The sequence below is a fragment of the Ctenopharyngodon idella genome, chromosome 21, assembly GCF_019924925.1.
Source record: "Ctenopharyngodon idella isolate HZGC_01 chromosome 21, HZGC01, whole genome shotgun sequence".
In the NCBI taxonomy this organism is placed as follows: Eukaryota; Metazoa; Chordata; class Actinopteri; order Cypriniformes; family Xenocyprididae; genus Ctenopharyngodon; species Ctenopharyngodon idella.
This window is the reverse complement of record NC_067240.1, coordinates 24759579-24785049: the sequence shown is the minus strand read 5'-3', so window position 1 is coordinate 24785049 and position 25471 is coordinate 24759579. Positions and strand designations below refer to the sequence as shown.

The 25471-nt window shown below is 39.4% G+C and overlaps 1 protein-coding gene across 3 annotated transcripts in view; it reads left to right on the top strand.

Annotated features, from left to right (window-relative positions):
* ppp2r2bb (protein phosphatase 2, regulatory subunit B, beta b) overlaps positions 1 to 25433 on the top strand; it is an 80912-nt gene extending 55479 nt beyond the window's left edge. For 2 of the 3 annotated variants that reach the window (XM_051877368.1, XM_051877370.1), the window contains exons 2-9: positions 4212 to 4309; positions 5178 to 5343; positions 7143 to 7255; positions 16987 to 17164; positions 19378 to 19542; positions 23149 to 23318; positions 23436 to 23527; positions 23797 to 25433. In XM_051877368.1, coding sequence (XP_051733328.1) covers positions 4212 to 4309; positions 5178 to 5343; positions 7143 to 7255; positions 16987 to 17164; positions 19378 to 19542; positions 23149 to 23318; positions 23436 to 23527; positions 23797 to 24076 — 1262 coding nt within the window. In that variant the 3' untranslated portion in view covers positions 24077 to 25433. Of the gene's footprint in view, positions 1 to 189; positions 547 to 4211; positions 4310 to 5177; positions 5344 to 7142; positions 7256 to 16986; positions 17165 to 19377; positions 19543 to 23148; positions 23319 to 23435; positions 23528 to 23796 lie in introns of those variants that run through there. The other variant, XM_051877371.1, reaches the window with a different exon arrangement.
* The last annotated feature ends 38 nt before the right edge of the window (positions 25434 to 25471 follow it).

Below are 25471 nucleotides of genomic sequence, written 5' to 3'. Positions count from 1 at the left end.
ATGAACAAAGTCTTTGCAAGAATCGCACACAGTGCTTGTTTTAGTCCAAAGAAGGGTTGTCATGGAAACGCTGCACTTAAATTCACCATCCAGACAATATAAAAGCCCAGAGAGGTGTATCGGGGTGAAAAAACAACAAGCCTTTTCAATCCCTTTTTTTTTCGTGTCAGTTTCTCTCTCCAGCTCTCTCTCTAGCTTCTCCCTCTGTCTTTCTCTCCTTGAAATGGATAAAAGCAAATATTTACAAATCATTTCTTCTGTATTTGTTTGGGATTTATGCAAATGACTTGAGGCAGATTATTTTGGGAGCGCTGGACTCATTTTGAGATTGTGTGGGGAGAGCTGACGAAATGTGAGATGATATGCACCATGAAATAGAGTTACCTGCATGATCGAGAGACAGAGAGAGAGAGAGAGAAAAAACGCGGTTATCGCAGCAGAAACAACCCTTTCTTTTCGCTGTAAGGATTGCATATCAACAGTACATCTCAAAGCCAGAGAAACAGATGCATCTCCTTGAGGAAGACCAAGGAAGATGTGTCAAAGGTAGGAATCGATCGGGACTCGCACAGCAGAGGGAGTCAGAGCAGTGTTTGCTAATGAACTCTGAACTGTAATGTCTTTTACCATTCAAGAATTTCTTTGTGGCAGCAAGGGAGTGTGATTGCAATCTTAAAACTGTTGTCGTGCACTAGCTAGGTCAGAAAGAGCTTGAATTTACAGGTTATTTTGGGACCTTGGCTGTGGGTAAGATACCTAGACATTTCCTGAAAACCTAGATAGCTGGAGGTAAACATCTTTCTCCAACAAGAACAGCGTGTACACAATGCTAAACATTTTTTTGTTTTGTTTTCTGTGAAGCCCTGAATTGAATCATGTAATGTTTAACGTAGAAGTCTTCTGCCAGCACAGCAAAAATTTTTAGGACAGAGCGGACATGTCAAATAATGTGCATAAATGTTTAAGATAATGCAGACAATATCGACAATCCAAAATGGAAACCGATTTGCTGCTCTGTCATTAGTGGGGTTGCCTTAATTAAGCGTCCCACCCTGGCCCACTTTCTTCTGGTGGTGGGCTGGTGATTAGACACAGTGTCATCCCACAATGGGAGCCATCCAGCTCTGCAGCTCTTTGAAGTGTCAGGTTTGGATCCAGGTCACTTGCAGTTCAGAGCATGTTGGGTATTGAGAGAGAGCTGTTGTGTACACCAGTAAGGCTTTAAAAATCTAGGTAGAGATAATTTAGTAGAAGATTTAATTTGATTATTAAATGTGTTAGTGATGGTTGCCTAGGACAAACACCTAACTCTAGGTATTTAAAGGCCCACTGAAGTGCCTTGAAATGTGCAGCATTATTCAATGTGTTGACATAATTTCCTCTGAAATAGGAAGACAGGGCGGGACATATCGAACAGCTCCTTCCCTTTTTTTTTTAAATAGCCAATAACGTTTCGTTTATATCACAGCTCAGCCTAGAGCTGTTGAGCTTGATGAAGCCTCAGTTTTCTTCTAATTTCTAATCGTTTCTCCTATTAATCTCCTCCATATCGCTTTAATATATAGAATTCTGTGAAGAATTCAGATGGGTCTGATATGATATTTGGTCTGCCCCGACTCGCGCTTATGATTCGCTCTGTGCTCTCGTTTCTCTGGACCGGAGCAGACCGTGTGTGCTCTGTGGCGGTTCGCATGACTCATGACTTCATTCGCCTCAATGGAAAGCATATTTACACTGACTGAATCGTTCCCTATCCTCTATATAGTGCACTATGTGAAATTCACCATGTAGAAAATAGTAAATGTGTGAACAAGACCGATTTCAGCTGTAGCTTTAGCGTCTATTTATAATGTAGGGGGCGGGACGCTTCAGATTCTAGAGTATTTGATTGGACAGAAAATCTGATGAGAAGCTGAAGTGCAGAGTGATGTCATCAAAATCGTTGATTCATATTGGCGAAAGTTTTGAACGCCTATCTTTTAAATGCGAATTTTGCTGTTTTGGAGCACACTAGCTTATAGCTAGATAACAGTAAGGCTAACATATTCACAGTGTTGGGCAAGCTACTTGGAAAATGCTGTGAGCTAAGCTAGCAGGTACTCTACATTAAATGAAGCTTCACTACACTGAAGCTACCCCCCCTGGGAAATGTAGAAAGCTAAGCTACAGTTACATGGCAAAAGTAGTTTACTACATCTAAGCTATTTTTTAAAATGTAATTTTTATATTGAACCAGCTTCATTCCAAGTCAGTGCTATCTCAGTGATTAATAAAACAGTTCCTCTCCGTCCTCACCCTCTGCCATCAAGTAAAAAAAAAGATGGTTGCCAATCGCCGTAAAATATGAAGAAGTCACCATCATACGGAAGTACTTCTGTCGGCTACACAGGTCCGTGTCTGGCGGTGGCGTCACTTACTGATCCAGGATCAGTGATCCTTAGCAGTTATATTTCCGATTTGAGCTTGAGCTTTAGAAATGCTTGGGAAAATATAGCTTGTGTGGACGCTACACCACTGCTTGATCAACAAATGAGCTTCGCTACTGAAAAGCTATTTGATTCAGAAAACAGCAACGATGCCACCAAGCTATTGAGAAAGTAAGTTAACTTAGTAACGTCACTATTTTTAGCGATGCTACTGCCCAACAAAGCTTATTCATACTAAAAGTCAAAAAAACTTCCATTTTGATTTCACGGGGACTGCGGTGGTCAACTCATCTTGCAACATTTGTGCAAAAACTTTTTGTGGAGATGCTCGTAGGAAATATGTGCCTATGGTGATTTTTCTGCAAATGTCCAGTGAGTGGTGCTAGAAGTACGTTCGGTTTTACCCTATACAGATTAATGTGAATCTGACAGTTGTTGTATGTCGCATGTCACGACAGTTCAGAAATGACAAATCCTGTGAGTGGTGCCAAAAGGTTAATGCTGGCTAGCATTTGAAAATAATGTACACTAAACTCTACCCTAAACCTCACTATTGATGGTAACAAAAGCAAACTTGAGATAAAAACACAATTGCTAAAGCAAGCATGCCATTTTTGCTTGCGTATGTAAATCTGTTTTGTAGTGACTCGTGTTCCGCAGGACTCGAACCAGTTTAATAATCAGTAATCTACCTCGTAATCATAATTTGTTTAAAAAGGAACAAAAGTTGACGTTTTATTTATTTTACCGTTCATTACAGCTGGAAACGGCAGTGAATTTTTAGTAAAATCAATAAATAAATAAAAAAATTCTTGCTGTAATTAATTCATATAGTCTGTTCTCATGTGTCTTTACTGTGTTGGGTAGTTCTTACACAGATTTAAATGCATTATAGTCCGTCTCAAATCAGTCGGTCCACTGCATGTCACCGTGATCTTATCTGTGTTTTTGTATGCAGACCGTAGTGAGTTTCTGTGAGTTTATTTCACATTTCAAAGATCTCTGGATCTTTTTGGCTTTAGAAGATGATATTTGGTGGGATAATGGTGGTGGGTGATATTTGGTGAGATTTACATATCAATGGAATGGTGATGGACAGGGGGAGCGTTTCAAGAGAGCAGGGTGAGTGTTTCATCACATTTGACATGAGATGGTCGGACTGGTCTCAGAACTGTGTTCAGCCCAATTTTTGATTTATTCTTCCAAATTTTGCCAAATTCTGTGACTTTCCACGTTATACAGTAAATTCCACTTTATTACTGGATTCTGCGATTCCGTTTTCCGCATCAAAGAAATCATAGTTGAGGGATTTTGTTTAAAACGCATGTGCCAAGTTCTTATAAATGGAGTCTTTGTGTTCATTTTGGTTTCATATGCTTTGTCTTTCATTTTGACGAGGAGATTCTTCTTCATTATGGTATCAGGACAGTCGTACAACCCTGGCATTTTGGATTTTATGCTCCCCGTGTACCCATAAATTATAATAATAATAATAATCATTTTATTTCAGAAATTAAACATGTTCATTGTAGAAGCGTGTATTATTTTATATAGAAGAATGGCATTTAAATATATTTTTTAAATAAATTAATAGATATAGACAAAAGTTGTTTGACCCTGAGATATTCAGGCCCAAAAGTAATCAGAGATATTATAAATAAATTAAGTTATTTATAAAAATGTAAATTTATTTATAATATCACTTATTGTCTTAATGTAGATTATAAAATGGAATTTTTTTGAAGCAAACATGCTAATATATCATCTTCTACGCCTCCCTTACAGCTGACATCATATCCACGGTTGAGTTCAACTCGACAGGAGAACTCCTGGCCACTGGGGACAAAGGTGGACGCGTGGTGGTCTTCCAGAGAGAGCAGGAGGTAATTCGGGATATCTAAAATCTAAAGGATATCACTACTACACTTGGCACAGATCTGAAAACAGATCTAAAATCTAAATGGATGAGCCATGTTGTAAAATGGCATATACAGTATAATCACACCCAATATCCTGTCATCACTGTTCCCAAAATAGTAGGACTATAAATACACCAGTCTTGTAAATATGGTAGTCCTAATCTTCTATTGACTTTTATTTTTGTCTGTGTGTGTATGTATGTGTTAGTTATAAACCTTCAAAGATCTAAAAACACCTCACTGTGTTGTCTTTCATCACAAAAGTGTGAAAACCCCGTTGTTTGCCCCTCCTCGTCTCACACTCACTTCATCTTTAAAGAGATTTCATGGTGTCTGTTAATCCTCACACCATGATTCATGCCCCACTCTGTTTCAGACCCCCTTTAACCCCCTCCCTCCCACCGAGGGCAAATCTGTTTCCATTAATACCCTCGTCTTCTCTCGGCCTGTCTGAATTCTGCTTATTGATTTAGACGCTTCCCAAGGTGAGAACTGACCCTGAAGGTTTCCACGCTCTGATCGGTATTGAGATATTCCTCTAACCCAGACCACCTTTGTGCCTTGAGATCCTGACCTGCCTCACTTAAATTTCACGGCCTTCAGCAACAAAGAAAAAATCAACATGCATTCCACATGTGACTGTAAAAGAGCTACATAGACTTAATATAAGCCAAATCTTTAGGCTGAATAGACATGATAGACATTAAATAGGCAGTGAAATAAACTGTAAAAACAGGCAGTGAAACAAAGCAATGCACCACATACACATAGAATGTCCTATTTGATTATTGATTATCTTGGTTTGAACCATAAACAACTTATATCATTGCAGAGTAAGAACCAGCCTCACCGTCGGGGGGAGTACAATGTTTACAGCACCTTTCAGAGCCATGAGCCCGAATTTGACTACTTGAAAAGCCTAGAGATTGAGGAGAAGATCAACAAGATCCGCTGGCTGCCTCAACAGAATGCCGCCTATTTCCTCTTGTCCACTAATGGTGAGCAAACCCAATGTGTTCTCTTCATATGATCTGATCTGACATGTGAAGTTACCCAAGTATAGTAACCCATAATCAGAATGTGTCCTCTGCATTTAACCCATCCAGTTTGTGCACACATATTAGGAGTAAAAATTACAATATATTGAATTGTTGGAATTAAAAGGGTGTTCTTTAAAGAAACAAATATCATGCTACTTTAAGCTACACTATATTGCCAAAAGTATTGGGACACCCCTCCAAAGCATTGAATTCAGATGTTCCAATGACTTCCATGGCCACAGGTGTATAAAATCAAGCACCTAGGCATGCAGACTGCTTCTATAAACATTTGTGAAAGAACGGGTCGCTCTCAGGAGCTCAGTGAATTCAAACGTGGTACCGTGATAAGTTGCCACCTGTGCAATAAGTCCATTCCTCACTACTAAATATTCCACGGTCAACTGTTAGTGGTATCATAACAAAGTGGAAGCAATTGGGAACAACAGCAACTCAGCCACAAAGTGGTAGGCCACGTAAAATCACAGAGCGGGGTCAGTGCGCAGAAGTCACCAACTTTCTGCAGAGTCAATAGCTACAGACCTCCAAACTTCATGTGGCCTTCAGATTAGCTCAAGAACAGTACACAGAGAGCTTCATGGAATGGGTTTCACGCTTCTCTGTCTGGCAATCCAATGGACGAGTCTGGGTTTGGCGGTTGCCAGGAGAACGGTACTTGCCTGACTGCATTGTGCCAAGTGTAAAGTTTGGTGGAGGGGGGATTATGGTGTGGGGTTGTTTTTCAGGGGTTGGGCTTGGCCCCTTAGTTCCAGTGAAAGGAACTCTTAATGCTTCAGCATACCAAGACATTTTGGACAATTTCATGCTCCCAACTTTGTGGGAACAGTTTGGGGATGGCCCCTGTTCCAACATGACTGCGCACCAGTGCACAAAGCAAGGTCCATAAAGACATGGATGAGCGAGTTTGGTGTGGAGGAACTTGACTGGCCTGCACAGAGTCCTGACCTCAACCCGATAGAACACCTTTGGGATGAATTAGAGCGGGGACTGCGAGCCAGGCCTTCTCGTCCAACATCAGTGCCTGACCTCACAAATGCACTTCTAGAAGAATGGTAAAAAATTCCCATAAACACACTCCTAAACCTTGTGGAAAGCCTTCCCAGAAGAGTTGAGGCTGTTATAGCTGCAAAGGGCAGGCCAACTCCATATTAAACCCTACGGATTAAGAATGGGATGCCATTAAAGTTCATGTGCACGTAAAGGCAGGCATCCCAAAACTTTTGGCAATATAGTGTATGTCTGTGAATTGGCTACAATGACCAACGCTTCAAAATAGACATTGTTTATGCTCTTCACAGAGAGCTTACACGGATACGTTTGAAAGCGTTTGAAAGCAGGCATCTATCAGCGGATCCCTAATACTGCTTTCAAACGCTCCCACGCATCAAAGATATCCATTTACAACATGTTTTTGAAGTGTTGATCATTGTAGCCAATCAAGAATTAATTGTTAAAGAATTATGCTGTTTTTTTCCTGAAGAGTGACTGCAGGCAATTAAAAGTAGCTCACGTTTATCAGTTTTCCAGGCTCTCATGAAGCTATAGTCCTGTTTTTGGACACATCAGAGCAGTTACAGGCAACAGCAAGGTCCAGTCAGTTTAATTGAGAGATCCTGTCTATTTTGTTGTGCCAGCTAAGTTTACTGTCTTTGCTGGTCCACTGTAAAGGGGCCAGTACAGTGCTACTAACATCACAAACACTGCTTACACATTGTCGCTCATATCATCTCTCTTCCCAGATAAAACTGTGAAACTATGGAAAATCAGTGAGCGAGACAAACGACCAGAGGGCTACAATCTGAAGGATGAAGATGGTAGGATACGGGACCCCACCACCATCACAGCTCTGAGGGTAAGCAAAGTCCCTTTAAATCAAGTTTACTTGCTGGTCTTTTTGCAACACCATTGGCAATAGACATATAAATTCAACACTTCCCACATGTCCAATCCTTTGCTTGGAAACCTGCTTGGAAGTTTCTAGTCGCTGTGTCTGAATATGCCTACTTCCATACTATATAGTATGCAAAATACAGTACGCCAAATTATTAGTAAGTGTGAATTAGTAGTATTCGAAAAACAGTAAGTCAAATGTGCCCGGATTACATACTACTTTCACAGAGATTCTGAAGTGTGCATCCAATGAACAATTTACTGTTGCATGAGGCCACGGGAGAGGGTTTGAGAATGTCATGTGACAGTGACAACATGGCAGATGTAGTATGTACAAATTTCATTCATATTACTCATATTTGTACTTTATAGCAGTGCTTCTCAAAGCTGTTTGAGCGCTGTTAGACTGCTGAGGCAGAGCTGCCTAAAAATGTAACTTTTTAAACTGTTTGTCAAACAAACAGAGTGGTGCGCAATGGAGAGCAGCGTTAAAAATGTCAAATATGGGGAGGGGGGATTTGTCTTCTCAATGCCTATTGTGGTTACGGCCCTTCTAAAAGGGTACTGAGTGATGTGAATTTTTAATTTTTTCTTGTCTTCTCCTAACCATGCTGTCTCCCCAAGCATAAGGAGAAAGGGAGTAATCTGTTGGCTCTAGCATGTGAAGTGAAAAAAATAAGGTCAAGCTCTGTTGTAATTTGGCAGCCATAGCTTCCCCAGTGGAAGTGGGCACTCCTAGCGCAACAGAGGAGGATTATGGGTTGGAAGAAGGAGTTTCATATCTTGCCAAATACAGCTGACAAGGTAGGGGTTTTGGGTAGTATTTTGGAGACTTAGTCTCATCAAATTGTTGATGGAGCTATTGTTTGAGGTGTGGGAGTGGAGGAAGGCCTGTGCATTTGCCAGTGTGGACCCACAGGAATATACCCTCCTACATACATGGATTCACACTGTGTATGTGGAACGTGTCCAGCGGTGACCTGCTGCTACAGCTGGGGGCAGCTGATAAATGTCAAATGTTAATGTTGTGTAGATACTGTGGTATTCTCTCCTGGGAATCAATAGATTGATGCAAGGCAGGATCTTTTTTGTCATTTCAGAGTATACAGGGCTTTTTTCTTCTTTGGATTTTTTGGCAGCTGCCAAAGAGACATTAAATAATTGATTAGTTTTTATTTGTTTTTTTTTTTTGTTTTTTTACACTTTTCAATGATTTTATGAGGTTTGTACTGAGCCCCACACATGACATGCAGGGAAAAAAAACTAAATCGTGCGTACAATTTACTAATTTGTTCCCTTGATTTGCAAAATCGTGCGCACATTTTACTTTTTTGGCTGCGTGAGATTCTCCAGCTTTGTTGTTGTTGAGCAACTGAAGCGCGAGCTCTTCTGGAAAGGGGGCCGGGAGCAGCAGCTCATTTGCATTTAAAGGGACACACTCAAAAATTGCGTTTTTTTGCTCACACCCAAATAGGGGCAAATTTGACAAGCTATAATAAATGATCTGTGGGGTATTTTGAGTTAAAACTTCACAGACACATTCTGGGAACACCAGAGACTTATATTACTTCTTATAAAAGGGGCATTATAGGTCCCCTTTAAATGATTTGACTGTAACCACATACATGGATATCGGCAGTTGTTTGATTCATACATTGATTGTTCATGTTGTTAATTATATGATGCAGTGAACAGTTTATCACTGCTGCAGTTCATATTACAGTTTCCCCTACATTGTGTTGATTATTAGGGACAAGAAAATTGATATTTGTCAAATTCGAATGACGTTTTAGTAATTTTTGAGAGTATGAGTGAGTTTAATAAGTGGATTGAAGTTTTTCCCTTATGTGGGGCATTTGAGGAAAAGTTAGTGTAATTGAAGTGTTTTAATTATACATTGTCTTGTTAGACCAGGTGCTCCAAAACACTAAGCTGTGGCTCTCATTAGGACAACGCAAGTTTGAATCTGTCGTAATTCATGAATAACAATTTTTAATTGTTAAATATTAATTAATTGATTGAAATGTATTAATTGCAGTTAATTAAAATACCTTTTTTGACCCAAGTAAATATAGTATAATATAGTTTTGCCTTCATCCAACTACTTGGCTGTACTAAAGGATTTTCCCTGTATGAGAATTTCTCAGTAATTATGATATTGATTTACCCAGCAGTCATCCACTCAGAAAGGTGTCAATATTCAACCCTAGTTGTACTCTAATCCCGTCATCTCAGAATGATGCTTTATTTTCTTCACTGGGCTCGAATTGACCCTCATGTAATGGGTGACTTAGGAGGTTGATTTAAAATCACATTAAGGGAGCAGAAGATGCAATTCACAGACTTTACTGAAATGTAATGAACTATCCAAAGCTTATAGTAACTGTTAATGCCCTATGGGTTCTCATTTAATTATTGCCAAAAGAACAGATGTCCAGGATCAGTCTTGAATGCTGGAGGATAAAACACTTAAAGCAACATGAAATCAAAGCCATTCACAGGTTGTTTTCACAATCTGGCCGACATGTCAACTTCTGGTTTAACAATAGCATGGGTTTCTGGGCAGGACTTTGACTTTTGATCAAACCGTAGGAAAAATAGGAGGTCTTGGTGATATCCGATATTTCAGAGGTGGGGCAAATTATTACATTTTAATAAAATATTTCTTTCATTGGAATAACATGCATTTATGAATTGTTCACACACTCCAAAATATTTCAGTTTGTTTTTATGCATTTCATTTGTATGACAAATTTTCTGTGAATTGAGTGATCTCCTAAATGGTGTATGTAATTAAAAAAAAAAAAAATACAGCACTACAGTTGTTAAATGGTAAAACAGCTACATTTTTGGCACTCATTGAAAAAAAATTATACCTAGAAAAGTATATTTCAATTTTGAATTCATGTTGACTTTAAGTAAAAATGTAAGTTGATTAAGACTGTACATGTAAATATTATGGGTTACCAAATCTGGGACAGTTCCATGTATTTCAACCTGCATCCATTATTCATTTAGCAATAATTTACACCTCTCTTTCTCTTGAGGATACATTAGACTGGTGGCTCTGGATAGGGGATATATTTAGGAGAGTGTTCTTGAGATGGCTGTAATGTGTTCAGGGCAGCAGTTCCATCACCTCTTCCTTAACTAACACTGCAGCTCTCTGGAGACCAGAGCATGGAGAGCTGAAATCCTCTCCCAAATATGTGTGTGTGTGTAGAAAATCAGGGCATTTATCACTTTGCACAGACTGAGCAGAGAGGAGAAGGAGATAAAGGGGGAGGTGAGGGTGGATCCCTCGCAGGGACTCCACAGGATACATCTGCCCCTACTGTTATCCAGAACGATGAGGGGCTACAGAGTGTTTACTGCCTTCATCTGTGTCTGCACTCCAAACATGAGGGGATTCACCCAGCAAAATTGTTTCTGCTGGGGGGAGGGGGTTGTCACTGTCAATAAAACAGTGAATCTGAGACATCTTTAGGAAAACATGTACGCTTTGTGTTTCACTCAAAGACAAAGAAACATGTCGGCTGTTGGATGTTTGGTTTTGTTAGGCTAAGAAAAGGAGCCTAGTGGAAAAAATTATACTTTCCAGGGACCGAAAGTAAGGATGGTGCAATGGCCAATTGTAAAAGGATTTCAGAAGAACCGTTTGTTGTTCTCATGCATGTTTTTTTGTTTCTCCTAAAAAAAAAAAAAAAAAAAAAATTGGGATTTTTGTTATTATACTGAACCCCATAGAATTAAATCTGCTCCTCGATTTCAGTCCATGGATTTTGTTTTCTTGTTTCAGACAGTCAGTCTGTGCATTAAGCACTGGGTATACTTCGTTTTTTTACGCGTATGCTAGCATAAGCACACAGTCGAATGCACAGCCTTGCAAAGTATACTTCACTTGGCTCGTACGTGTACACAGGCATTCGACGTATGCACGGTTTTGAGCAATCTCTCACCACGAGTTACAACCCATGTAAATATATTTGTATTCTTTCATGCTAGAGTTGTACAAATGAGGCTACTTTCTAACCTCTTCACACAATCTCTCATCTATATAGGCCTCTATTGTCACTGTAGCTTGCATGCGTTCCGCTCTGTTGTGTTTATGCAGGTTTTCTTCAACTACCTTGTGAATCGACACCCCCAGGGCATGGTTGCCACCTTGTGGATAAACTAATTACTGCAAAAAAATTAAATGTGCATGTGCGACCGGCACGTACAAAGTACGTGTGGTTACAAAAATCTGGCAGTGTGCATACTCTTCTGATGGTGAAATTTGGGTCACACGCACTGTACGCTGACCTTCGTGTAAGCGTAAGTGGTAGGGATTTTTCAGTGACTCTTTCTGCAGGTTACATTGTTACAACAGTAGGTGGCGACATGTGGCTGTCTTTATGAATGAGTCATTTAATGATTAACTCAACTGATTTGTTCAAAGACTCTGATTCATTGAGGAATGAAACAAGTGACTATCTTTGAATTATTCACTTAACCAATTCATTAAAAAACACTAATTCATTCAGGAATAAAAAAGGGAATGGCTGCACCTGAATATACATACTTTAATATATAGTAGAGCTGCACGATTCTGGATAAATTGAATTTTTTTTTGTTGTTGTTGTTTCAAACAGAGATCACGATTCTCCCACGATTCTGAACAGACAACTAAACCAAATAACATGTAATTTTCCAGAGGTTCTGACAAAATGTTAATTGCTGCAGTCTATTTAAAATGTTTAATTACTTTGAATGAATTATTTTTTTTAAAAATCGGTTTGAATGAATGTTTCATTGTTTCATTGCTGGATTAATCAGCCTTTTTGAATGAATCTGAATTGTTGTTACACAGAAATAACAATACTCTGTGGTTGAAAAGACTGTTTGTGAAGCTGTTTCATACCTGATATATATCAAATACACAGATTTGAATGATTTTGCCAAAGGTTTAATAGACACAGGAGAATCGCTGTCATTTAGGAATGAGATTGCATGGGTGTCTAAATCGAGATCACAATCTTTTTAACGATTAATCGTGCAGCTCTACTATATAGTAGGCAAAAATCAGTATGGTTACATTCACACTGTTTGGGATTGACAACCTCATTTACTTACAGGTGTGAGTAATGTGCTTTCAATCACAATTCGTTATCGATTAGTAAAGGCGAGATAGGCGGAATCACGCTGAATGACACAGACCAGAAGCGCTCCCTCTCACGCGCTCTCTCTCTTTCTTGCGCGCGATCCCAGTTCTCTCAGACAGCGCCAGGACAGCGCGCGATCAGTTCTCCTCACGCCTGAATGGTCAAATGCACACATAGTTGTCAAAATGTCCATCGTGTGGAGTATCTCACGTAAATACAGTCGGTTATGGCTTAAGTCGACGTAAACATTTGGGTGAAAACAGGATATGTGTCAGTATCCATGGATTCGGTCTTAAAGGGACCGTAGCCTATATTTGTCATTAATGTTAATAAAACAACAAAAGATGTTACATAAATGTATACATGGTAAATAAACCTACTGTATCGGAAAAAAAGTTTATTTAATTTGTGTCTCTATAGTATTTGTTGTATTGTTTGGAATTTGTTTGTAAATTTCTTTTTATATAACAACAGTTATATATATTGCTAATTATGCCCTGTGAAGGTTATTAGACACTGTGAAATTTTTGTTCTTTAAGTTTGTGACAAGCACATAAAAATTATTACTTTTTTCATTAGAGTAATAATAAAGAAGCTGTCCTACATTCATTAGTCTCACTGTGTTGTGCTTGGAAAACTGCAACATCAAAAAAAAAAAAAAAAAAAAAAGAGAGAGAGAGAGAAATTAATAAATGTATAGGCATCGGTATCGTCGAATACTAAAAAAAAGTATCGGTACTCGCACTCGGTCCTTAAAAAATGGTGTCGGTGCATCCCTACTTTATTCTCTTACCAGTAATGATAGTGACAGTGACCAAAGTAATATCAAAGATGCGACCTCCAAAAAACTGAAAAGTCTTGTCACTTTTAAGATTACAAGCATCCATCAAATCGGTCAAATCTTCATTAACCTGTGATACATTTTTATCTGGGTGGAGAGCGGACAATTTGAGTCGCATGTAGGACACAAAACTGACGGGAGCAGCTCCGGCGGACAACAATGACTGGATCTAAACCTTCATATCACACACAGCTCATATCTCCATCACTGTTGGTTACTGAAACCAAACACGAAAACCAGAAACGCATGGAAGACACATTTGTGCAGCACAAAGCGGCTCTCTTGCACTGTATGTGAAAAGAGTAGTATGCCTGAATTCATTAACAATCATTAAAATCAATCAGTTTAACATAACTGTGTCGTTCTGGGTAGCGTTTCCCAAAAGCATCGTAAGCCTAAGTTGATCGTAGCTCCATTGGTGGCAGTGGAGCTACGATCAACTTAGGCTTACGATGCTTTTGGGAAACGCTACCCTGTTCTGTGTTTTTAAGAAATAAGTAGGCCAGCAATGGTCTGTGCTGAAAGAAAAATACATATTTATTGTACTACTCCACATATTCTCTCAGAATCCATGCTGATTTATGATTTCCGTATTAACATTAAATCAGCAATGCTAAAGATATGAATAATGTATAATGTGTTAATATAGTGTACCCACATATCCAACCCCCTCTTATCATTAGTGACTGAATATCCCAGCAGTCAAACTTAATTAACGCTTGATTGAGAGATAATAGCTTCAATCAGTCTCGATTGGTCCTGTCAGCTGAATTCATGACGCTATGCTCCATGGGCTAATTTTATTATTGAAAGCACATGTAGGGTAGTAGAGGACATACCGGAAATCTGAAGGACCAAATTATAGTCACAATGAAAAAAAAAAAACGAATTCTCCAAAAAATGCTTTATTTTCTTAAAGAAAGGTATAATTTTTTTCTATTTAGTGTGAAATGTGACATGAAAATTAAATTTGTCAGAGTAGCCCAACCTTTTTTTTTTGTGAAATAACTGCTTTCACATATTTTATGTAAAATGAATTATAAATGTTAAAGGCTGTAGAAAATGTATTTCAAAGGTATACATCAACAATAGGACATCCCTCACCCCACCCCCATTCTTTAACGGAAATAAAAGATGGGGTTCCCATGTGTTAGGTGATAATGACCTGCCTTGGTAGCGTGTGCCCCTCCTCCACCTCCCACTGCTCGATGATGAGCGTTCCTCATCTCTGTAGTGAGTAGGACATGTCTGCCGTGCCACTTCTGTCATTAGTGGAGGGCTGCGCATATGAAAAACCTCACAGGGAGTCGGACACTGACTGCGACGCAGTACCCCTCCCGTGAAGCACATGTAGGAGAATGAGCACTTAGATTAGTCATCATTAAAGAGATGGTAGACCTGTGCTTCCTATTACCACACTGCATTGTGGGAGATATACTCCACACATTTTCAGATCTTGACAGTGTATTTAGGAGTCGGTCGGATCCAGGTGTGGGCGAGTAATTTGAGAACAAAAGACCATCTCTGTTATTTCAGCTCCAGGTGCTGTATGGTATCTGTGTTTTTTACAGAGCAAATAACAATAACATATGTTGTATGATAAAAAGCGTTTTTCATTGGTCAGTGTGTAAAGTAGATACCAATATTTGGAGGACAGGGTAACCGATGACCTATGTAGTTCCAATTTATAAAATGTTTAGGTTTCGGCCTGCATGATGATTGGTTCCAGCAGAGCTAGAATACAAAAAATAAGGTCCCACTTTATATTAGTTGGCCTTAAGTACTATGTACTTACATTTAAATTAATCATTTGATACAATGCACTTATTGTGTACATTCATGTTTTTACAGTGTAGTTGTATTTTAAAAAAATACCTGTAATTAATTTATGTAATTACATTTATAATTACACTGTTGACCCATCCCTTACACCAGGGGTACTCAACAGGCAACCCGCGGGCCGCATCCGGCCCGTTAGCATTAAAGGAACTCTCCACTTTTTTTGAAAATAGGCTCATTTTCCAACTCCCCTAGAGTTAAACAGTTGAGTTTTACCGTTTTCGAATCCATTCAGCCGATCTCCGGGTCTGGCGGTACCACTTTTAGCATAGTTCATTGAATCTGATTAGACCGTTAGAATCTCGCTCAAAAATGACCAAAGAGTTTCAATATTTTTCCTATTTAAAACTTGACTCTTCTGTAGTTACATCGTGTACTAAGACCGACGGAAAATGAAAAGTTGCGATTTTCTAGGCTGATATGGCTAGGAACTATACTCTCATTCCAATAATATATTCAATAATCAAGGAACTTTGCTGCCGTACCATGGGTGCAGTAGTTAACATAATAGTTAAGGCCAAAGTCCCTTTAAGACAAGTCATTTCACTCGGCAGCCATCTTTGAAATCTCGGGAATCCAAGTGCAGCTCCTATCTCTTTGAATGGGGAAACATCAAATTCTCCAAAGCTGTTTGCCAAGCTTTCGATTAAATTTCATATTTGAAATCACCAATGAAATCTGACAACTGTCTCATAAATTTTGTTTCTAAACGCTCGAATCATGACAAAAAACTGTATTTTTCAGTCTGGATCAACCTAATGCGCATGCGCTGTCCTAAATGCGCGTCTCTTGTGCCTCATTTTGGAGGCGCGCGTCTGACTGTTTCTATAGAAACCGGAGCTTCTAACGGCCGCTGCAGTGATGCAATGACTTTACCAATCGCCGGTTGGCTCTTATTTAGAAGGCAGGACTTATTCCGCCATATTGCACATTGCACTTTCTCCCATTCATAATAATACGAGTGACGCGCCTTGTGTTATTCTATAGTCTTTGTTAAGGCCACCTAATATAAAGTGGGACCAAAAATAGTAACAGATTTGCAAAAAAAATCGGTTTCAACTGCATCTAGAGAATGCAACTAATACCCTTGACAGTATTATATTGTCCACATGATTTTTTTCCATGCATATGCTGTGTAATGTTGGCGCTGCCTTCGTGAGCAATGAAAAAGCAATCTCCACGAATGTTAATTCACTTGGTTCATCTTCGCATTCAACTTGATCTCCTCAGCACTCTCCATCACTGAAACACAGAATTATGATTGGATAGTAATTTTGTTCTCCAAAATATACTATGATGTGATTGGCTAATCTTTAATTAGGCTATTCTCGCGTGACAGAAGACTACTACTTGCTCTATCACTCAGCAATAGAGAAATTTTAGGAAAGATGAAGGTCGGGACATTAAAAATAGAGCTGAAATATGGAACTGTCCCAGGAAAAACAGGACATCTGGTCACCCTAACTATCATATATTTTAAAGCAAAAAATTGAGCAGGCTAAATTTGGACAGATTAATCAGTTTGACTGATATAGTCATTCACTAATGGGAAGGATTTCCATCCATTTTCCAAACCCTATGTTGAATCACAAGGATGCTGGGGCCTATCCCAGCGTCTCATGCCAAATGCAGGGAAACACCCTGAATGGACGGGCAGTCTATCACAGAGCTAACACACACATTCACTCTTGCAAAGTCTATTCTCCAATTCACTTATCCTGTATGTCTTTTGATCTTTGTCGAAACTGGAGTTCAGTGGGACTTGAACCAAGGACCTTCCTGCTTCTCAGTATTTGCTGCAAATATTGATATTATTTCCTTTCTTTGTCTCTCTCTTTTCCTAACAATGTCTCTTCCACCTCTTCTCAGGTGCCTGTGTTGAGACCCATGGACTTGATGGTGGAGGCAACACCTCGTCGCATTTTCTCTAATGCTCACACCTATCACATCAACTCCATCTCGGTCAACAGTGACAATGAAACATACATGTCCACAGATGACCTGAGGATCAACCTGTGGAACTTGGAGATCACAAACCGAAGCTTTAGTATCCTTTTACACTCAGATGGTCGACGACAATCTCAGATGGTTGCATGTCTGAAAAATTTTGGGTCTCTGTTTTTTGTCATTGTATGTAAAGAATTGAGATAATTAATTTCAATGATGGTAACTTTTACCTTTTTCAGAAGCAATTATTTGGCTATAAAGTAAATAGTTTAAGCTTTAACATCAAATTAGAACAGTCTATCTTTCCGTTCTCTAAACAGCTTGTTCTATGTGGGGTCACTGGGTTGCTGGAGCCTATCCCAGCACTTCGGGGCGAAGTGAGGGAAACACCCTGGACCGATGGCCAATCCATTACATAGCTAACAGAAACAGACACACATTCACACTCAAACCTCCAAGCAATTTATTGTTTCCAGTCTAACCTGGAGGAAACCACACCAGCACAGGAAGAACATCCAGACTCCAGACAGAAAGGCCTCCTTGCTCAGCCAGGCTTTGAACCGGAGACCTATTAGAAGATTCAAATTGTAAAAATTGAATACTTTAAGTAATGTTCCAAGTAAACATATATATAACACATACAGCTTGGCTAATGAACTATAGGCCTGTATCTTGATGGAAGAATTGATGCAAAATGCAATATTATAAAAGTTAAGCCTTTTTGCATCATATATCACAGCATTCCTCAACCATAGTAAAATCACGGTAATGCAGGGCTTCACTAACTTTTTTTACTAGGAACGCTGTAGCCACTTACTGAAAATTTTAGGAGCACAAGCAGAAAATTTAGGGGCACACTTTAAATCAACCCCTATTTACATTTTTCCCCATTTTGACTGTATTACTGACAAATGCCTTAGTAATAAATAGACTTAACTTACAAAAATTACAATATGTTTTTTTATTTTAAGTGTACAAGGCTCCAGATTGAGGGCAGCATTATCATTCATAATTTCTAAATATTAATTAAAAAAAAAGAAACTTTACTTGAAAGCATTTGACTATTCCTGCCACAATTCCATGGTTACAGTTAGTGTTACTACATTAAATCCATGGTGAATGTTGGTGATTTGTGGACTGAAAGCCTTCTATAACTTGTTCATTCATGTTTCTCCTGGTTTCTACGTCAGTGCCGTTTGATCTGATATCTACGGTTAATAACGGAGAACTCTGCATCGAATTTGAATGCTTCTCACTAGATCTCGCTGCGATGTTATTAATACTGTGGCGAAATTAAATGCTTTCTTCACTGCACTGGATCTCTCAGCGCTGTGTAGTAACAGTGTCGTGTGACTGAGATCATGCCGTGAGCACAAATGAGTAGCGCAGTTTCATTCTGCTTTCATTTCTTTTGCCATTTGATGTTGGTCAACGCTGCAGTGGTTGCGCCAGCGCGCCTGCTAACAAAAATTTTGTTTCAGCAGCAGGAAAAATAGTCGCAGTCTGAAGCCCTGTAATGCCCTACCTTATTGCTTTATTTTCCCAAAAGTCACTTTGTATCCAGACACAATAAATACATACAGGCTTTTGTTACTAAATGAAGAACAAAAGGATTCAGCTAAACCAGCAAACAAACCCAATAAACCACCTGCAGACTGCCTCTGCTGTCACTTAATTCTGACAGATAACACCTCTGTGATGTACATTACGCCCATTACCCTTTATCAAGTGTCCGCCACTAATCCTGACCCCTGCTTCGCCCTCCCAAAGGTAAATAGTGTCCAGCTTACACAGGCACGCATCTCTATTGATCGTTATTGATTACCGTTCTCAAGGACCCTGCAGAGCTGAGATGAAGAGTTTGTGGACCGTCTGTATGGGTGATTCTGTGGAGTCGCTCAAGAGAGTTGGAGAAAGCCTGTCATTTGCCAAAGGTCACACTGTAAAAGTATGATCCTCGCAGCATGTCGTGATGGATAACCTGTCACTACTCAAGACCAAACAGATGGATGTAATCCTATATGTATGGCTCCTGGAGCTCTTTTATTGGACGTTTTGATATAAGCCAGTTCTGAAAGCACAGATATCAGATTCTCCTGGGAGAAATTTAGCCTGAAAGATTGCAGATTTACCTTTTTGTAAGCCATTTCATCCAGTTATTTGGGAAATGTATATCTGAAGCAATCCACTATATATAGAGCCAGACACATGAATCAAGCAGGACATTTATTGAAAGGGATTTGATGATTCATGGGGAATATGCTTCGAGTGTGTGAAATGTAGGATTGTGGATCCTTCACTCTGCCTACTCAGATATTGTGGACATAAAGCCAGCCAACATGGAAGAACTGACCGAGGTGATCACAGCGGCTGAGTTTCACCCTAACCAGTGCAACACCTTTGTCTACAGTAGCAGCAAGGGCTCCATAAGATTGTGCGACATGAGAACCTCCGCACTTTGTGACAACCACTCTAAATGTGAGTTCACTTAGTCTTTGTAGTTTTTTTTTTAAATTTTTTTATCTTTTGTCTGAGTTGAGCTGTTCATTGAGTCTGCTAACTTGTTGCAGGCATTTGGTATTTTTCTCAAGGTCTTGATTTAAACCAAAAATGTTTAAGCCAGTATGAAATTTCCCAGAGTTTGAGTCACGACCAGACCTTTTGGATGTCTCATTTGTCTGGCACAACCATTTCAGAGTCTCTATTAATGAGCTGATGAGTTTGATTAGGGAAACATAGGAGGCCTTCAAGGAGCAGGATTGGATAGCAGATGTCATTTTCAAACACTAGGGCTGTGTCCAAAAATATTTGAGGGGACAGCCATTTCTACGGGTGTCCGAAACCATATCGTGTACACTCATTCAATCCCACAATGCACCGCAATGAGTGTATAACTGATGTACGCTCAACGGCTAGAAAATACCCATGATGCACTTTGAGAGTCACGTGCCGGATGAATTCCCACATCTTGCCAGAAGATGGCGCCCGCAGCTAAATCATCCATCCATTTTCCAAACCGCTGGTCCAATGTGGCTACAGCATAATGTCATAGAGTTATAAATTCTTTTTTAAGTGATTATTAAGTTGTTTAATTAAGGTTTATACATAGTTTCCATGACAGAGTTCAAGATACAGTTGCAAGAAAAAGTTTGTGAACCACTTGCAGAATCTGTGAAAATGTGCAAAATTTTAACAAAATAAGAGAGATCATACAAAATGCATGTTATTTTTTATTTAGTACTGTCCTGAGTAAGATATTTTACATAAAAGATGTTTACATATAATCCATTAGACAAAAAATAGCTGTATTTATTAAAATGACCCAGTTCAAAAGTTTGTGAACCATTGATTCTTAATACTGTGTGTGGTTACCTGGATGATCTACGACTGTTTGTTTGTTTTGTGATGGTTCTTCATGAGTCCCTTGTTTGTTCTGAACCGTTAAACTGAGCTCTGTTCTTCAGAAAAAATCTCCAGGTCCCAAAAATTCTTCAGTTTTCCACCATCTTTTGCATATTTGAACTCTTTACAACAGTTACTGAATGATTTTGAGATCCATCTTTTCACACTGAGGACAACTGAGGGACTCAAACACAACTATTAAAAAAGGTTCAAACATTCACTGATGCTTCAGAAGGAAACACGATGCACTAAGAGTCGGGGGGGTGAAAACTTTTGAACAGGATGAAGAGGTCAGAATTCTTCTTATTTCATTTGAATATCATTTTTTTTTTTTCATTTAGTACTGCCCTTCGGAAGCAACAGAAAATACTTGCATGTTTCCCGGAAGACAAATTAAATACAATTTACCTTGATCTTCAAATTCCAAATGTTTTCACCCCCCATCTATTAATGCATCATGTTTTTTTCTGGAGCATCAGTGAATGTTTGAACCTTTTTTAATAGTTGTGTTTGAGTCCCTCAGTTGTCCTCAGTGTGAAAAGTTGGATCTCAAAATCATTCAGTCACTGCTGTAAAGGGTTCAAATATGCAAAAAATCCTTGAAAACTGAAGAATCTGCAGGACCTGGAGGATTTCTCTGAAGAACAGAGCTCAGTTTAACTGCTCAGAACAAACAAGAGACTCATGAACAAGCATCACAAAACAAACAAACAGTCGTAGATCATCCAGGTAACCACACACAGTATTAAGAATCAGTGGTTCACATACTTATGGATGGGGTTATTTTAATAAATTCAGCTATTTTTTTGTCTTATGGATTATATGTAAACATCTTTTATGTAAAATATCTTACTCAGGACAGTACTAAATAAAAAAATAACATGCATTTTGTATGATCTCTCTTATTTTGTTAAAATTCTTAACATTTTCACAGATTCTGCAAGTGGTTCACATACTTTTTCTTGCAACTGTACATCTACTACTGGAGCTGTCAGTTTGTTAAGTTTCAAATGATTGTTAAACAGCACGCACAAACTATGCAAAAGCAGCAGCCCTTCCGGTGCATTTAGTGTCTGAATTCACTCGCTCGTTTTTATTCACTCCTTCAAGTGGACTATATTACTGAAGTAATGTAGGGAAAGAGGGTATAGGGGGCAATTTCGAACAGCATAGGACACTGTAGCTAGGTGACCATTTGGAGCCATGGGATTCATGCAAATTATCTGTAAAAGTTAAAATGTCATGCTGGCCTGTGGTTGAGGTAATTATAACCTTTAAGACACTGAAAATGACTGCAGTCTTATCTTAGACCCTAACCCAGGGGTGTCGAAGGAGGGCCACAGGTTCAACCTTAACTAAATGTACCTGATTAAGTCCTAATCAAGTCTCAAGTTATTTGAAAACTACAGGTATGTGTGTTGGAGCTAAACTCTGTAGGAATGGAGTTTGGCACCCCTGTCTTAAACCTACACCAAGATCCAGACCCAGACTCCAAGTAATGTGATCCAGACAAAGGCCATGAGAGGTCTCAAGACTAAGGCTGGCCACACACTAGATTAGGGTGACCATATGTGCCATTTTCCCAGGACGCGTCCTGTCCAGGATTTCTAAATTGCCTAAAATGGCTTGAACCCTTGCCTCTTTAATCGTGAAAGTGGTCATACCTATGTGCCCCCGGAACGTGATTTAGGAACACGATTTCTACACGGAGGTCTGTGCAAGCCACTGTTCTTATTGACAGTCTTCATGCAATGCATTAAAATGTTGTCGTATTTGCAATGCTTTGACCGTTCTCTGTAGATCCAGCCTTCTCGCAAGCCACGATTGATCGATTATGTATAATGCACGCTATTGGTCAAATTATTTTTCAGTCATTACCTTCCACAAATATGAAAACAAAACCAAAACTGGGACATTTTATGCAACTTAGAAATCCTGGACAGGACGCGTCCTGGGAAAATGGCACATATGGTCACCCTACACTAGATGATTTTCAAATCTTAACCGATTTTAAAACTGTGGGAGAAAACAGACATAAGGGCAGTTTCAACTGATTTTTAGCATTATAATCCTCTGAATGCACACACTAGAAGATTCGTCCGGACCATGACACCACACACGCCTGTTGATTGTAAACATTTTCACAGTGAGACGAGATCTCACAGAAACTCATGAGATCAAACGTGAATTAAGAAAAGCAAACGATCAACGTCATCAGCTGGTTCTCCTGGCTTGAGTTTTGTTTTTACGGGAAGAAAAACAAAAGAGGAAAAAAGACTATGGGTGATCTTTCTCAATACTCCACTTTCGTGAGTATTGAGAAGTTGCCAAGTTTCAGCTATAGAAGCACGCAACATCTGGTTAGTGAAGCTTGCTCGCTCTCATTGGCTTTTGCTGGTATCACGTCAGAGGCAGCCCGATCAAGATTTGGGATTGTGCGGGCTTTGACGCGATTGGGAGCAGTAAAATAATCATAATGACACCACACAATTGAGGATTTTTTGGACAAGAAAGTCGTTTGCTTGAATTGGGCTACACCCCCAGATCGTTGGAGGTTGCAAATCAGGCCCAAAATTGGGCTTAAAATCTTAGAGTGTGTGGCGAGCCAAAGACCACAAGATCAAGGCCCCAACTCTGCTCCTGAAATATTTACTCACCTGTATCCTTGTTTCTCCCTATCAGTATTTGAGGAACCAGAAGACCCCAGTAATCGCTCCTTCTTCTCGGAGATCATCTCCTCCATCTCAGATGTGAAATTCAGCCACAGTGGACGCTACTTGATGACTCGTGACTATCTCACAGTGAAGGTGTGGGACGTCAACATGGAGAACAGGCCTTTGGAAACCTACCAGGTACCGGCTCTGCAGATTAGACCATGACTACAGTCATTATGGGTTTATGATGACGTATTTTCGGTAAAATACTCAAAAAGTTATTGATCATCTGTGCTTTCGGTTCTTTTTTGACAGGTCCATGACTACCTTAGGAGTAAGCTATGCTCACTGTACGAAAATGACTGCATCTTCGACAAGTTTGAATGTGTCTGGAATGGAACTGACAGGTTTGTCAAAAACAGATGTGTCCAGTCCTTCTCCTGGATGTCCACTTTCCAATGCTTAGCTCTAGCCTGGAACATTCAAGTAATTCTGAAAACCTTGATTAGTGGTTCAGATGTTTAATTAGGGTTGGAGCAAAACTCTAATAGAAGGTGGCCTTCCAGGAGCAGGATTGGACACCCGTCACACCAGGTTTTCCGAATTGATTTTGGACCGTATGGTGCTGATATCAGGTAATAAGAACTAATAATTGTCATTTTTTCTTTCCCATTAGTGTCCTAATGACAGGCTCTTACAACAATTTCTTCCGTATGTTCGATCGGAACACTAAGCGTGATGTGACTCTCGAGGCCTCTCGGGAGAACAGCAAACCCAGAGCCATCCTCAAGCCACGCAAAGTTTGTGTTGGCGGCAAGCGTCGGAAAGACGAAATCAGTGTAGACAGTCTGGACTTCAGTAAGAAGATCCTACACACTGCATGGCACCCCCACGAGAACATCATCGCTGTGGCTGCCACCAACAACCTCTACATATTTCAGGACAAGGTCAACTAGCATGTAGCGCAGATGTCTCCAGTCATCACAGCAACAAAAGGCGCAATTTCTCTAGATGGCCTGGGAGTGGAAAGGCTGGACTCACTAGCATTGAACTTGTGAGGAACATCTAGATGAGCTTTGCCTTTACAGCAGATTTGGTACTGCACTGAATCTAACAAAACAAAACTTGAAGGTGCACTGCAAACCACGGACAATGACACTGGCTGTTGGACTGCTTTTGTTTATAATTACTTCAAATCTTCTTCCTCTCTGTAGGTTTATTGGTTATGCACAGCAATACAGAGAGGATCCTTTTACTTTTAATGTAGCTGACGGCCCTTTCACACGACTCATATCAGGGTGTGGGAACATCTCTCAAGCACCCCGACCTGCTATGAGAAACGTTGTAGATGCCATCATGGAAGGATGTTTGTAGGTAGCAAGAAAGAGGAAATGTACAAAATAAAAATAGTGAAAGCAACCAAAATGCATTTTTGCCTAGTGCAGAAAAAAGTCACGCTGTTTGCTTTGAAAGAAACAAAAAGAACTTGAATGTGTTATGCGTTTGAGCAGAGGTTCAGCCTCTTCCATCTTGCTGGCATCATTCTTGTAATGTTATTCAAACATGGTAATCATTGGATGTGCTTCAAAAGTTCAACTTAAACACCAAGTCAAATCTGCGTGAAACATTTTAGCTTGACACCATGCTGTACAGTAGAGAATGTTGACGAGTCATGTGAAAGGGCCTTAAAGGGATAGTTCACCCAAAAATGAAAATCCTGTCATTTACTCACCCTCAAGTTGTTCCAAACCAAAAGAAGTTTTTCTTCTGTTGAACACAAACGATATTTTAAAGAATGTTGGTAATCACAGTTGACGGTAGCCATTGACTTCCATAGTAGGGGAAAAAAAATAATATGGAAGTCAATGGCTACCGTCAATATGTATGGTTACTAACATTCTTTAAAATATCTTTTCTGTTCAGAAGAAGAAAGAAACTCATACAAGTTTGAAAAAAAACCTGAGGGTGAGTAAATGACAATTTTCATTTTTGGGTGAACTATCCCTTTAAGATAGCGGGAGGAAATGATTTAGTATTCAGCCTACATCTGATTCTCGCCTCTTGGCAGGACAGAGGATGCAGGTGGCTTTGATAATATGTTGTTGTGGCTGAGTGCTGAGGTGTCCAACTTTTCAGCTTATTTTCATTTCTCAATTTACTTCATGAAGGTGCATGCATCATCAAACCCCAACTTTAGGGTTGATTGATGCAACAAATGAATGGTGTAAAACAATGTAGCAAATGTACTAATGTTCTGCTTTTGTTCTAATTTTATAAAGAAAAGGGGAAAACTAATAAAAATCAAGAGGAACATTTTGTATTCTTTGATTTCATGCACAGAGAAAATGACA